The sequence below is a fragment of the Daldinia childiae genome (genome assembly GCF_008694065.1).
Source record: "Daldinia childiae strain JS-1345 chromosome Unknown Scaffold1, whole genome shotgun sequence".
NCBI classification, from domain to species: domain Eukaryota; kingdom Fungi; phylum Ascomycota; class Sordariomycetes; order Xylariales; family Hypoxylaceae; genus Daldinia; species Daldinia childiae.
The window spans coordinates 2,790,320-2,805,330 of NW_022984642.1; the positions used below are offsets into that span (position 1 = coordinate 2,790,320).

Here is a 15,011-nt window from a genome sequence, read left to right on the forward strand (position 1 = left end):
TTTCATATTTCTTACCTTCCTCTCAATACTCAGTAAAGGATAAAGGCTAATTGTTTCACCCGGTTATATAGGTAGTTTTATGTTTAAACTACTTGGCTCGTTCCAACACTCAGAAAAAATGCCTTCCAAGGATGTCTCCGAGTCTCTCTTATCTATAATAATTCAACCCTAAATAAGCGCTACCGAAATATGGCTCTGGGTCGCCGCTCTTAACACTACTGTAATTACCACTACCCTATCACCAATAACAGCCTTCTTAAGGCGGGATAAGGAGGCCTTGCGGGAAAATAATGCCCCCGGAGTTCGTCACTACACCGAAGAAACTCCTGTCTGGCACCCAGCTGTCCTTCAGGAACCTCGGGTTCGTCGGGAACATCAGGGTTAGAATGGGACTGGTAGACAGATCCTCCTCCAGGCCATGATTCATAAAACCAGCTTCCTACATGGGCGCAATCCGACTTCACTCTAAACCTGTCGGGTACCTAGAAGCTATCTCAGGGGGTGGGAGAAAAAGCTCATGCCGAAGCTTTGGCCGATACAAGACCTTGAAAAGGCCCCATAACATGTTCTTGCAACCACACGGCGATTACAGTAATAATCTTTACGACAAGCCTAGCGCTTGTGATACTGGGGTTGAGAGCAATGATGACAACAACATGACCAAGCCCGGATGTCAACGGATAATTGGCAGTACTTCGAAGCGGTATTCTAAGGAGGGGCAAGCCGCACAGGCGCACTCTCGAACTAAGCGAGAGAGAGAGACAGTGGTATTGCATCATGTCCTTGTAACTAACTGGCTGTAACACAATCATATTTAAGGTTGACAACCCAAGCTACACAATATTGATGCTGGGGATTCAAGCGACTTCGAAGCCGCAGCGTCCCTGCCGTGGGCCCCGCTAGGGGGAGGAACCGGCAAAGGCAACCTTCAAAGCCGTCTCCCTAACCTTCTTCGCCAAGTGGTCTCGCTTTTCAGCCAGCAGAGCAAGGAAAGCTGGTGGCTTTCACAAGAGGACTCCGGAATCGGTATGGGCAACAGGGCTTGGGGGGCTGTTCTGGGTACTAGGAGTCGACTGCAAGGAACGTGTGCAGTCTGTCCTAGTAATGTTTCTGCCAATTGAAAATGTCTCTGGAAGGGGTGTTATATCTAAACGCTATTGGTAAAACCTCTAGAAGAATAGGGAGGACGGATGTCCCAACTGTCCATGCGGGACAGTTCCGGAAGGGACTGCTCCAATGGGGGTGGTGGTGGTGGTGGTCTAAACAAATAAATTCTGATAACTAACATTAAATTCCATTCATAGGTTAGTTAGATAGATACTTTAGTTATAACATGAACAATCTGATGCTCCTCATAATAATAACCATAGCATTAACTACTCCTAATACTAATCTCCAACCCCTTAATCCCAACCTCAACCAACCAACTAATAACCTACCACGGCAACTCAAAACCCTCCCTATGCCAAAATCTCCCCGAATCCTCCAACCCCTTCCCCCTAACAACACCCCACAGCTTCTCCGCCGCCTCCTCCGGCCAAACCGCCTCCGCGATCCCCTCGCCCATCGCCGTCATCGGCGTCTTCACGATACCCGGATGCATAATAACCACCACAACCCCCTTATCCCTCAGATCCACCGCGAGGTTCTTAAACACGCTGTTCGCAGCAGTTTTACTCGCGCGGTACGCGTACGACCCGCCAGAGCTATTATCCGCGATGCTGCCGACGCGGCTCGACATGACGCCTACCTTTGGGCTGTCCGACTTGAGCAGGTTTGGCAGGAGAGCCTGGGTAAGGAGTAGTGGGCCAAAGGTATTAACGCTGAATGTCTGGGTTAGAGTAGCGAGCGACACCGTATACAAGGCGTCCTTTTCTTTGGGCGCCATGATGCCTGCGATATTCAGCAGTAAATCAATTGGCCCGTCACCGTAAGACGAGGCGAACGAGGCGATTGAGTCCGGGGATGTAACATCTAGTTGTGCTTTGTCGCACTGAAGCGACGCGAGTTTTCCGTTTACATGGAGGTCGGCGGCTGTAACGTCGTAGCCCTGTAGGTTGTGATTATGATTATTAGATAGCGGCTTGGTATAATATGAAAAGTGAAGATAATAACAATACCTCTCGAATAAGGATCTCAGCGAACGCATGGCCAATACCAGAGTTGGCCCCTGTCACAACGGCAGTCGGCATATTGACTACCTACGGGAAGACTGGACAAGAGCGGAGACGAGCGGTAGGATTATTAATACCGTATTGTGCATAAGTGGTCACCCACGAAGGCGTGCTACCTAAGAGGTAGGTAGCCATCAAGGTCGTGGGGTTCACTATTCTTATATTGACGACGTGGACCACCAAGCTGACAAATGGTAATTCCTCTTGCATACTAATGAACCACGCCGTTCGTGTTCCTCATCCCTATTTAGGAAGACGCATGGTCCCTTATTGGCTCGTGTCAACTGCAAGGTGAAGCATCGTCTTATACAACCCTGGAGGCGCAGATCACAAAAGGGTAACGAATCGGAGATTTTGTTCATTCAGAATAAAAGGTTATTTTAACTACAGTTTAACTAACTCGGCCGTCTAGCTAAGTAGTACCATTAATCATGTAATAGATATATTTTTTTCCTTTCGCTTGTACCCTATCCAGCTTCCCAAATTAGTCAAAAACAATAGCAGCCTTGATGGCAGACTTGTTTCGGATGCTCTCAAGAGCTTCGCCCCACTGTTCGAGCTTGAAGGTCTTATTGACAATACCCTTGGTCTTAACCTTGCCGCTGTCTAAGTAGTCAACAGTGGATGGGAACATATAGGTCTCGGAGAAGGAGCCGATGATGGTAATTTCTAGATAACTCCGATTAGCTTGATATCATCCCAAAAAATATCGTATGACTTACCATCACCGAAGATCTTGGATGGGGCCCAAGAGACGCGAGCGGAACTGGGGTAGACGCCGTAGCAGACAAGCTTGCCTCCGCGGCGAACGTAGTTGATGGCATCCTCGAGAACCTTGGAGCTGCCGCTAGCTTCCACAACTATATCACCAATTAGCGTCGTCGAGTACTTTTAGTATACAGTTTGCCTACCAATATCGAAGCCATGTGGGTTGTCCTTCTTGATTTGTTCCCATTGGGGTGCGGCGTTTGATCTGGAGAGGGGAATGTAGAAATCGGCAGCGTCGAGACTCTTGGCTAACTCCATCTTGGAACCTTCAGGAGCAGCAATGGTTAATTGCGAAACACCATTTTGTCGTCTATGAAAGAATATTAGCATCGGCTTATAATGGGAATCGAGATATGCCATTCGTACAGGAATTGAGCCATCATGAGACCGGTAGGACCAGCTCCAATCAATAGGGCATGAGATCCAGCCTTCGGGGCGATCTTCTCTAGACCGTGCATGGCGCAGGAGGCGGGCTCGATTAAGGTGGCATCGACATCGCTGAGGTTGTGGATTTTGAACAGTTTACCTTGGGGGTAAGCGGTCTACATTTCAAAACGTATAAGTTAGTCAATCAAAGATTACACAATTGGTAGGAAGTACGCACGTATTCGGCGAAACCGCCGTCTAACCCTAGGACACCGTGAGCCTTGAAGTCTTCGCAAAGAAGTTCTTGGCCTCTCCGGCAGTAGAAGCTTTAGAGGTAAATTAGCTAAGTTAAGAGTTTAGAATATATAATTATTTTTCTTACCAGTGACCGCAGAGCTCCGAATTATCCGCAGCAACACGGTCTCCGACCTTGAATTCCTTAACGTCGTCGGCAATTGCTAATTGTGATTATTAGTTGATATCACGACGCATTTTATCCTCTATATCTTACCGACAACCTCGCCTACGGTTTCGTGGCCAGGGATTAGAGGGAACTTCGCAATGAATTCTCCCTCGTGGATGTGCAAATCAGTACCGCAAACACCGCAGGCCTAGAGTAGTTTCGTGTTATTATGACTGCAAGGTTATAGATGGCATACGGAATTGACTTGCCTTGACCTTGATCAGGACGTCACCAGATCGTAAGGTGGGTAGAGGAACCTGGACGATATCCCATACTTCTGGCTTCTCATATCTACGAGGGACATGGTTGTTAGTAACTATGTGCAAACATAATTGAACGAGGGGGCTCTATATGGGTATCGAGAGGCGGGCCCTTCATTGACATAATATGAATTTATATGCAGGACAAGACTTGCCGGAGAGCCTTCATGGTCTTTGGAAGGGAGGCCATTTTGTTTGTTTTCTAGACTCAAAAGTCTATTATAGGATGAGGGGGTATTATAGGTATGAGATCTATACAGTGACTTCAATGGAAGAGAGCAATAAAGGAAGACAAACAGAGAAAGCTGTCTGTATATTGGAAGTGAGGTAGATGGTCGTGGTGTAATTTAGTCAAGAAGGAAGTAAAAAGAGAATGAAGACGTTTGGGAATGCTGTCTTCTTATTACGCCCCGCGGGGAGAGAAGAGGCGTAAACCCCAACCCATTACTCACACTTTCTAATAGGATTGGTTCCAATGATGAGTTTGCCTGCAAAGCTATCCATGTCACCAAGAAACAAAGGATGTGAAAGGAGGGGCAATAGTTCAGACCTATGTTGCTACACCCCGCCATAACAGCGGCATGCGTTCACCTCGCAGATAATTTTAGCTGATTGGGTTAGCTAACCGGAAATAGATCCACTGGAGGTATAGTTCGATAGAACCAAGACTCGTAAACACTACGTCGAAGTTGGTCTCGCTAGTGTTGCGCGTGTAAGTGACTCCACTCGAGCAATATCTGCCTTGCAGAAGCTGACTAGCTTGGTAAGACAGCGCTGGTAAAATGACCTGATAAAAAATGTTTGGCTAGAGAAGTGTCCCCGATGGAACCCAGACGTCATCTTGCGTGGTCTGGTCTATACGGTACCATCGCGCTCTCTGAGAAAAAAAAAGAAGCGTGGTCTGTCGGTATTCCATAGATCTGGGTCGACATGAATGTTCATATTCCATATTCGACATACCAATTCGTAGGTAGATGGCATGAGCATCACCTGCAAATGTCCTGGTTAATGCCATATTTGTTTCAATTCTGACTTTTCACCGGATGGTTCGGTCAGACCTTTTTGAGATTGGAGGCGTCCGGATGTCACTTGACCCCCGCGATTTGTGTAAGTATTTTTGTAAGATAGTATACGTAGAGTCCTTTAAAATAAAATTACCCCTCATAATCAATTGGTACTTATTAAGAGACTGGCTGCTGGATTTGCGCAAGTATCTCACGTTTAAGGCCGACTAGCCAACCGAGTGAGACCTGAGGCTGCGAGTTGCGAGGTTAAGTGTCAGGTAACACAGCGTTAACATTGACCGCAGTTTCGGCATCAAAAAAGCATTGCAACATCTGTCGGAGCTTTAGAAATTTGCTCGGTGGCATAGCTTCGGAATAAAACTCATAGTGGTCGTGTGCCAGTTAAGATTCTGTAGAAGCGGCACAGAACCAACTACGGTTTAATGTGTATGGATCTTCTGTCCTTACTCTTACTGTATGTAAGAGGGTCCCGGCGATCCTCGAACGAATATCGATAATACTCATAGATCCGTCCGATCGAAATCGATTTGAGAGATCTATGCCCAAGGTTTCACATTTGAAGAACTTGACCAATCTGTAAAGGCTAATGACACGCAAGCTATGCCTATTGTGTTCAGGTTTCGTACCGTCATCGGGATGAAAATGGGGATATTCTGGAGATGTTCTGGGGCTCGGCGCGCTATTATTTTCCAATTCATTGTCTAAAGATGGAAATATCGCGGAGCCTCACCGAATTTGAACAGGATAAGAATTACGAGAATTCTATTACTAACGTAACTAACGTAGACAATTGAGGAAACAGCCGTGAGGATCTAATCAGTAGCACCGGAGCCGGGCGGAAGTCTCCGATTTACAAACCGAAGTGGATAAACTATAGTACCTTCCTCTCGATACCGTCTAAGTCATACCACTCACAGGCATCTGCACATGAGGTAAGCTACAAGTGTACCTGATACAAAACCTCCTTTTCTCTACGTCCAAAATTGATTGGAAATTACCTAGCAATAGAAATACTCCGAGAACAACTTATCACACCTTTTCCATCCGGAATTTAAATAAAACACATACTTCCTTAATAAGTTGTTGCCATTTGCATGCTAATCGTAGGGCTCATAGGTATCGGCTTGGTTATATTTCCTCGCACTCCATTAACTTTTCACCGAACCAAGCATCTTTAATTGGGAATTTTGGTCTCTTCACAGCAAAAGCATGTCCATAATTCATTGATGATTTCCGAGGATTTAGCCTCCTAATAACTCCCAACCGTGCATCCGAGGTTCCTCCCACGAGTTTTCTATCACGTGCAGAGAAGTGAGACTATGCAGGTGCTCCATTCCCTAGAGTACATGTCCATACCCGGCTACCATGTCGAAGGGATTTCCAAGAGTAGTAGTAGAAGCTTCTTACGAAGGGGGAGCGCCACGGCCACGACCGAAACCACCACGGCTGTTGATTTAGAGTAAGTATAAAATCGTAAAAAAGAGGATGGTCCTGCCAGTAAAAACTTACAATTGAGGGTTGAATTCGCCAGGAGCACCACCGCTCTCCTTGCCCTCACCAGCATCCCGTCTTCGGTAGCCACCCTCACGGTCGCCACGATCGCCACGGTCACCACGGTCACCACCACGGCCACGGCCGAATGGTCGGCGCTCACGCTCGCCCTCACCCATCATTCCTCGGGGAGGAGCGTGCGATCGCTGCTGCTTGATGTGTGTAGCGGGGACGATCTCGGCGGGGAGGTGAAGCCATTCTCGGAGGTAGTCGAGACCCTCGGGGGTGAGGGTGTAGTAGTAGTATTGCCAAGAGAATTGAGTCTTGACGTAGCCGCGGGAGTTGAGCGACTGAAGAGCCTTGACAACGAATAGGTTCTTGGTGTCGATATCGGGGTGCTTAGGAAGGTTGAAGTCCTTCTTCGCGACCAGCACGCCCTCTCGGAAGAGGTACTACATGACGAACAAAAAAATGTTAGCTCGACAATTCTGGAATTTGTAGAAAATTAATTATTGAGTTGTTCGTCTAACCTCGTGGATCTTCTTGCGGTCAGCCTTCGGAATCAGCATCTTGGCGGTTAGTTACGGTGTCAAGATGTTGAACTGGGTGGGTGGACGTGATTGATGTGAAGTCGACAGGCTGATGGATACTTTGCGATGGATTGAAGGTCCAGGGAATTTTTGGTTGTGCGCAAAAACCCTATGGTGGAGACGGAAGCGACACTATGAATTTGAGTGGGGTGTGGGAAACTTTCGCTTATGTAATGACCTGACAGCCCTGTTTCGTGCACATACCACCTTAGATTGTTCAGTACCTTGTGGCTGAGGTGGATAACCCATTTAGATAAGAGACTTGGCAAAAATGCGATAAGATCCACCTTTAGCCATCTAGAATCATCAATCCATTTCAACCATTCCATTAAGTCCAAGTCCAGTAGCCTTTTTACCTTTCAACATATTTACGAGCGACGCCTTAATCTAGAAGGCGGATAACCAAGGACCCAGCGAATCTTTTCATATCACCATACAAACCATACAAAATGGCTCCCGGGAATATCAACGTCTTTGTAACAACCTTCTCAGGCTTAGGCCTACCTCCTACTCTATCTCTTCCCATACCCCCAACCACAACTCTTTCAGACCTTCACCATCGCATCGAGGATCGATTACCGCAAATTGATTCGCGACTTATTTTGACTACCGTATCAAACAAACAAATCCTCTCCAATTCTAGAGATCTGGTTTCTACTCTCTGCGACTCCGATGATGCATTCTTGTCTCTACGATTGTCAATCCCGCTATGCGGTGGCAAAGGTGGATTCGGCTCTCAGCTCCGAGCAGCTGGTGGCCGGATGTCTTCGAAAAAGAAGAGGAACCGCGGCGACGAAAACGCATCCAGCAGAAATCTAGATGGGCGCCGAATAAGAACAGTCAATGAGGCTAAGGCATTAGCTGAATACCTAGCTATCAAACCCGAGATGGAGCAGAAGGAGAAGGAAAAGCGACGCGCGCGCTGGCAGCAGATTGTCGATGCCGCGGATGAGAAGGAGCACGAGATTAAGAACAGCACGAAGGGCCGCTTAGATGGCAAGTGGGTTGAGGACAAGGAAGAAGCTAGCGAGCGAACGCGCGAGGCAGTTCTCGCTGCTATAAAAGCAGGAAACTTCAAGGATAATCTGCTCGGCACATCGCACGGCTCTGCCTCTCCAGAGGAAATGGACGAAGACTCGAGCGAAGGAGAAGATTCTGAGGAGTCAAGCGGCTCGAAGGCACCAGCTCCGCCGACGAATGCCAAGTCAAAGAATACCACGTCAAAGAAGCCCGTCACGAGAGCGTTCGCCGGATTTGACGAAGATGACGAGTTTATGAGTTCTTCAGATGAGGACGAGGAGAAGAAATAAGGAAGCAAGAGCATGTTACTAATGATACCCCTAAAAGATGAGATAATTAAGACCTATCCCCGGGTCAACTACCTAGCCCCCTATATTTCACCTTGATTCTTTACACCAGCAATCATATTAATGTCAACCAGGTATGTGTATGTAGTTGGGCTTAAACGGCGTGCTTTTGTCATTAATCGTTTATATGTATCTGGGCTCGTATTTCATGTGCTTGTAACCTCACTTGCATATAGGAGGTACTAAGGTCTGAAGCAACACTGCGACGATGAGAATGTTTAAGTACTACAAAGTATACCTAGTGACTACACGGAAACCTATGACGATGCTTGGGATGTTAGCCTCGTCAAACCATCCCTATGAAATAATTAGCCTATAGAGAAGAGTTAATCAAAATACAATCAAATATACACTACCCCAAGACTCATTACAATGATCCCTCTCAACTCTACCAGCCTCTGAACACAAAGCCTTTGCTGATCATCTATATCTAGGCAGATATAGCGAACACCTACTACACCTCTACCTCACAAGCTTCGCCATACCCTCCACATCCGTATTCCCCATCCCACAACTAAACTCCCTCCACTCCTCCAACTCCCCCCTCACCCTCTCCGTCTCCCCCATAACCATCTCCCAACTATCCCTCCCCAGCGGCACCCTCATCGGAATCCCCCTCTCCCCCGTCCCCACCACCGCATAAATCCTCTCCGCCACCTCCTCCGGCCCCGCAAACCCCGCATGCAGCTCAGGCCTATCCATAAACGCCAACATCCCCGTCGTCGGCCCCTCGGGCCGGTCATACGCCGGATGTCGCGGCATCCGCTGCAGCGACGACGTCGTGTACTTGGTCCGCACGCCCCCCTCTCCACGTTGCACACGTGGATGTTCCACTCCGGAAACACCTCCTTCGCGATGCTCTCCGCGAACCCTTCCAGCGCGAATTTGCTCGCGTGGTAGAAGGCGTTGCCCGGGCTGCCGAGATACCCGCCCAAGGAAGAAATGTTTATGATAACGCCGCCCCGTTGCCCGGTCTTGGGGTTCGAGTCCCGGAATACGGATAATGCGCGCTTGGACACGTCGACCGCGCCCCAGAAGTTCGTGTCTAGGAGCGCGCGGGCGCCGGCGTTGCCAGGGGGCGAGGACTCCGCGTCGCCCATGAGGTTGTACCCGGCGTTGTTGACGGCGATGTCGACGCGCCCGAAGTGTGCGAGCGTGGTGTCGAAGGCGGCGTCGATGGATGCGACGGATGTTACGTCTAGGGCTAGTTTTAGGACGTTAGGGCCGTCTGGGATGTCGGAGAGTGAAGCTGGGTTGCGCGCTGTGGCTACTACGCGCTGGGACGGCTTCTTGGTGGCGATGTATTCGGCGAGGCCTTGTCCTATGCCGGAGGAGCAGCCGGTGACTGGTGATACAATGCAATATATTAGCAAATCTGATCTTCTACTTAAGATAAATTGGATATTTCAACTTACTGAACCAAACTGCATTGTCCGGTAAGTTATACGGTCTAGCATCGGGTGTTTCCATCTTGAATACGCTGTATAAGTGATTTGCACTTACACCCTTTTTTTTTCCTTGGAAGATGTATATAATATAGCGAGTAGGTCTACGGGGTCACGCTTTTCTCAACGACTTGCCTCAATACTTTATATTATCAAGAGCTTTATATTCTTCAGACCCCGGCCCCCTTTAACAATCTAGGTTACAGTAACGTAGGTATATATACATGTATGACAGGTAGATCATCTCACCAACAAGCCCAGCATAGTCACCAGCTTACAATTAGAGACAACTTTACATCATATGTCTAGATACACCATCTAGTCCTAACAGCATAATCACTCACCTTTAGAGACCCAATTTATGCAAGCCGGGTATGCTTAACCCCTTTCTATGCATAAACTCCGTCCTAGCTCCGCTATAACTCCTGCCTATCTCTAGATGGAGATATCCGCTTCACACACGCCGAATCATTTTCGGAGCTTAGCCATAGAACTACTAGCAACATCTTTAATACGCGTATAAAAATACGACCCTGTACCTTGTATCTACGTATTATCCAACTTCTAGTATTACAGAACCGTGAGGCTATTAGTATGCTGCAATATTAATCCAGAAGTGAGATACACTATTCAACCAATTGTCTCTTAGCGACATTACTACGAGAACCACACAGCACATCACGAATACATAGAACTTAAGATTGAAGGACAAATAGCCTAGTAGGCATTCAACAATACATTAAAACGATCCCTACTTTTTAGCTTTCGGCGGCCAACCCATCTATGTAACAACTCTACATATACTCGTCAACAGGTCTGTTACTTCGTCAACATGATAACTGATTCTCATCTATCCGTGAATCCGTAACGTAGTCGGTGCCACGGTTCATGTCCTAGGCCGTAACTTTGCTCATCTGGACTAACCGTTTAACTCCAACCTATGATTTTATTAGCAAGAATATCTATACGTAGATAAGGGGGTTTCGACATACCATCCAGTTACCGCATTCCTCCGTCTTGTCTCGTTGGATTTCTACCTGCAAGCGCTGAGCCTCCGGGTAGTCCTTAGACTCCAACGAATGAGCCAGCTGGGTTAATTGCTCGATAGTGTCTGGCTTCACGAGTTCCTCATTGTTGAGATGATCAAATAGTAGACCTAACCGTTTCTGCGTATCTTTCACCTGAGGAGCAAATGAGGCTGGTGCCTTGGAAGCTACTCGTTGCATGTCGCGATTCAGGATATCAACCAGCTGTTGGGCGTTAGGAGGAATGTGAGAGCGATCACCCGCAGGGTGTCGGGGCTTTGATGGTGCCGCGGCTCGCGGTGGAGGGGGCGCAGGCGAAGTTGTTGCCGGTGGGGGACCACCGATGCTCGATGGAGGGCCGGTAGAAGGTGGCCCTTGCTGTACCGGCGGAGCACCATACGGGGTTTGACCGTATTGATTATGAGAGGGCGCTGCCTGGGGAGGTGGCGCATAAGGGTTTGGCGGCGGCGCTCGGCCGGCATGAGGCGGGGGAGCCTGCTGGGAAGGAGTACCGAACGATTGAGGCGCCGGTGCTGGGGCGTATCGGCTTGTAGGCGCGGCTCCCGCTGGTGGCGGGTTATAAGGCGAAGACATTCTGGGGACAACGTGGCCCATTGGGGGTGGAGGCATACCAGGACCTCCTTGTGTCTGGGCAGGGGGAGGTGGAGCATAGTTTTGTGCCGCAGTTGATCCGGGTCGAGGAGGAGGCGGCAATTGACCAGCTTGGGGAGGGCCACCAAGGGGAGACATTATCCTCCCAGCCGCTGGACCTTTAGGAGGGGGAGGTGGCGGTGTCCCTGTTCCGTGCTGAGAACCGTAGGGACTCTGCGGTGGTGGAGGTATTCCCTGGTTTACTTGGTTAGAAAATGGTGATGTGATAGCGGCAGCGCTCGGCGTATTTCTTCGGGGAGGCGCTTTCGTCACTATGGGTACATCATTCCAGTTTCCTGCATCCGAAGCCCTTGGAGGAGGTTTGGTGGATGGGGTTGATGCTCTCGGGGGGGCTCCGAAAGAGGTTGGTGGAGGACCATAGCCTTGATGTTGAGATAATTGAACGGGTTGCGGCTGCGATGGTTGGTATCCTTGCGGAGCGTAGGGGTTACTAGCAATCGGCGGCGCATAGGGATTCGCTGCGGAAGTCTGGACAGCCGGGGGCGCGTAAGGGTTCACAGGATTAATGCCGACAGCTGGTTGAGGTGGTTGATATCCTGCAGCTACGGATGGTGCTCGAGAAGGTACACGGGAGGTCGCCGCGGGCCTCTGAACTGGCTGTCTGACAGCAGGCTGGTGAGCTACCTTTTGCGTTGCTAATTGCACACGCTCGCGCGCCATATCGGCAGCGTCGTACTTCGATGGTAGGAGGCTTAGGTACTTGTGTGCGATCTGTAATTGGCCGTGGGCAGCGACAATGTTCGCATATTCAATGTATTTGTCGTAAAGCGAAGATAACTTCCAGCCTGAAGTTAGGCCCGTCTCAGTATCTTGGAATTTTGCTACGTGGCGGAAAACCGTAACCTTCTCAATGAACTGCTGGAGAGACCTTGCGTGGATGGAGAAAGTGGAATCGGTAGCCTCGGCTAATCCAGCCTTCTCGGCTTCCTCCAGCTCGGCAACCCAGATGTCGATGACCTTCTCGAGCTTGGAGCCAACTAGATAACAGAAGGAGGCATCCTTCCTGGATCCAGATTCAAGGATACGGTCTCCCAAGGCTTCACACAGATCAGGGAACTCGGTTGGGTCCGCATACGTGCAGAGCGTCACCATAGTCTCCTTCCAGTCTGCTAGATCGGCATTATACACAACATCCCATAGATTCTTGACAATAACAGAACCCAAAAGCCGTAAGTAGCTTGGGATGCCTGTCTTTTGGGATAAATAAGTGGATTGGACCTTGTCGACGAGCTCCTTTCCACCACAGTTGGCGATAATGAAGGCATCCGCAATGCGACCATCCTTCAGGGAGATTTCACTTGCTTTCTCAAACTGACCCAACATTAAGGCCTTTGTAATCTGCTTCTCAACACCTGTATCACCTTCGCCAAATAGATGGAAAGGGTTATCCGTTTTAGCGCCCTTTGTGGCCGACAGACTGGCTAGGAAGTCCTCACTTTCGCCTTCGCCTCCATCGGAGAAGAAAGTTGAAATGCGTTTCTTGTGGGTCTTTACTCCTAGGCTAGATTTCTCTGGCTCAGGTTCCTTGGTCTCAGAAGCTTCTTCGGTTACACCATTAGTTGATTCGTCGTTTGCTTCTTCCTCACTAAATCCCAGATATTCGACAATTTGTTTTCGCGGATTTTCGGTGAGCAGGGTTTCCAAGACACGCCAGTCAGCTTTCTCTTCTTCTGTCTGGGCTTGCTCTATGTGCGATTCGCATATGGCCGTAACATCACCGGATTTGAGCGACTCCTCAAATTTCTCAGTCGCGCTGCCAATGTCCGAATCCACAGAAAACTGAGAAATTTCAATCTTGGAAGAGCGCTTGTGGCCAGGCTGATGAGGGTTTTGCTTGAAGATAACGAGTTTTCCACCAAATCCAAACGAAACTCCAACCGGCCTCTCGAGCCACCTTGGAGCCTTCCCTAAGGAGAAAGCTGCGCCTTGAGGTTGCCTCTGGGCCTGAGTGAAAAAGTCTTCGCCATCTAGGCTATTTTGGGTTGTGTTCTGTACAGCCGAGGGGTTTGTGTTTTGGAGCGTCTGAATAGTAATTTTTCCATCAAAGGACGCGGTCGCTGAGATACTAGGGTTGTGAGGATGGAATCGAGTAAGGAACGTCCAGTTGGTAACTTCAGGGAATTCTCCGTAGCGCTCGCCTGTTTGAGGGTTCCAAACTAACGTCCTGTTATCCTTGCCGGACGAAATCAAAATATCGCCATCATGCTCGCACCAAGACACCGAAAGAACACCTTGCTCGTGACCTTGGAGTGTCCTCTCCGGTGCATTGGAGTTTCGCAGATCCCAGAGCAAGATGACGGGAGTAGTATCATCGGGAGTAGCGGTCAATAACTTGGTAGAGTTGTTTGGATCCCAAGCAATGGCACTAACGGGCTTTCGGTTATTGTTAAGTGTTAAAGAGGCTTTCTTCGTCTTTAAATCCCAAACAGTAACGAAACCACCAGTTCCTCCCGTAGCAAGAATATGGGCTACTTTTGTGTTCCATGCTACACATTCTAAATCGTCTGAACGAGCAGCAGCAGTGCCCAAGCGGAAAGCATTTTCGGGGTCGTAGACGTCATAAATGAATAGCTCTCCCTTCGCGCCGGCAGTGGCTAGAATCTGAGGTCTCAACGGGTTGAATTGTAACGACTTAATAGGTCCTGTATGCTTCGTTGTTCGTGATATTAACGCGTCGGATTCGCCTGCGATGAGTTTTGCGGCATCCCAGAGATCGAGCGAACCGTTTTCGAGAGCACCGGCGATAATGCCCTGCGGGTAGTCTTCGGAAGGTTGGCCCCAAGCAATATCGTAGAACCTAGCAATCTATCTGTTAGTAACACTCATAGGCTTACTAGTATTGTCGAGGGGTTTATTTACCTTGAGTCAGCAGCGATGCTTGCAATAGGTTGAAGCTCAAGTCCTTGTTCTTGGTTGTCAAGGCTCAAATCCCACAACTCCAACTGCGTCTCATCGGAGAAGTCGGCGTCAACAGCTCCAGCTCGGGTTCCAGTAACTATTAATGGCTTCGTAGTGCCAGGCGACCAGGCGAAGGCGGCAGTACGCGAGATCTCGCGCAACCTGACCATATTGTCTTGTAGTGACTACTCAGAGGGGTAGTCTAGCTTAAGGTAAAGGTCGGTATTGTCGAAGAATAAAAGAAAAGGGGGATTTCTAAGTGAGATTGGCTTAAATGCCAGTTGGCATTGAGCTCTCTAGGCCAGCTAGGAATGTTGGCAAGGGTTCGAATTATAGAAAGAGAGATTGGTTGACTAAATTTCTCTATGTTTCCCTATACTAGAGAGCGGTAGAGACTTGCTAATTCATTATGTTGCCAGATAATGCAGTCCAACGGTTCCTTAGAGGTGTGGGCGCATGAGCTCACA

The 15,011-nt window shown here is 48.8% G+C and overlaps 6 protein-coding genes across 7 annotated transcripts; 1 reads left to right on the top strand and 5 right to left on the bottom strand.

Annotated features, from left to right (window-relative positions):
- Nucleotides 1-1,435: 1,435 nt before the first annotated feature.
- On the bottom strand, nt 1,436-2,192 carry GL218_00724 (C-factor; the record flags this gene model as incomplete). Its single annotated transcript, XM_033577159.1, has 2 exons — nt 1,436-2,050; nt 2,121-2,192. 2 exons carry the CDS (start codon nt 2,190-2,192, stop codon nt 1,436-1,438), a joined length of 687 nt encoding a protein of 228 aa, XP_033441566.1.
- A 466-nt stretch (nt 2,193-2,658) lies between these two features.
- GL218_00725 (D-arabinitol dehydrogenase 1) lies at nt 2,659-4,221 on the bottom strand (the record flags this gene model as incomplete). Of its 2 annotated transcripts, none has more annotated exons than XM_033577161.1 (9): nt 2,659-2,843; nt 2,897-3,034; nt 3,086-3,252; nt 3,309-3,484; nt 3,547-3,634; nt 3,691-3,766; nt 3,820-3,919; nt 3,987-4,062; nt 4,187-4,221. In XM_033577161.1, the coding sequence occupies 9 exons, from the start codon at nt 4,219-4,221 to the stop codon at nt 2,659-2,661; spliced, it is 1,041 nt and encodes a 346-aa protein (XP_033441565.1). The 2 variants fall into 2 exon arrangements, with proteins under 2 accessions (XP_033441565.1, XP_033441564.1); XM_033577160.1 differs by having other exon boundaries at nt 3,981-4,062.
- Nucleotides 4,222-6,459: 2,238 nt separating this feature from the next.
- Nucleotides 6,460-7,116, bottom strand: GL218_00726 (40S ribosomal protein S10-B; the record flags this gene model as incomplete). Its single annotated transcript, XM_033577162.1, has 3 exons — nt 6,460-6,502; nt 6,566-6,999; nt 7,078-7,116. 3 exons carry the CDS (start codon nt 7,114-7,116, stop codon nt 6,460-6,462), a joined length of 516 nt encoding a protein of 171 aa, XP_033441568.1.
- Nucleotides 7,117-7,586: 470 nt separating this feature from the next.
- GL218_00727 (Telomere maintenance protein SDE2) lies at nt 7,587-8,447 on the top strand (the record flags this gene model as incomplete). Its single annotated transcript, XM_033577163.1, has 1 exon — nt 7,587-8,447. The coding sequence occupies one exon, from the start codon at nt 7,587-7,589 to the stop codon at nt 8,445-8,447; it is 861 nt and encodes a 286-aa protein (XP_033441567.1).
- A 519-nt stretch (nt 8,448-8,966) lies between these two features.
- Nucleotides 8,967-9,974, bottom strand: GL218_00728 (uncharacterized protein; the record flags this gene model as incomplete). The annotated part of the gene is made up of 3 exons (XM_033577164.1): nt 8,967-9,269; nt 9,326-9,849; nt 9,920-9,974. 3 exons carry the CDS (start codon nt 9,972-9,974, stop codon nt 8,967-8,969), a joined length of 882 nt encoding a protein of 293 aa, XP_033441574.1.
- Nucleotides 9,975-10,842: 868 nt separating this feature from the next.
- Nucleotides 10,843-14,714, bottom strand: GL218_00729 (Protein transport protein SEC31; the record flags this gene model as incomplete). Its single annotated transcript, XM_033577165.1, has 3 exons — nt 10,843-10,887; nt 10,942-14,443; nt 14,506-14,714. The coding sequence occupies 3 exons, from the start codon at nt 14,712-14,714 to the stop codon at nt 10,843-10,845; spliced, it is 3,756 nt and encodes a 1,251-aa protein (XP_033441573.1).
- Nucleotides 14,715-15,011: the final 297 nt, after the last annotated feature.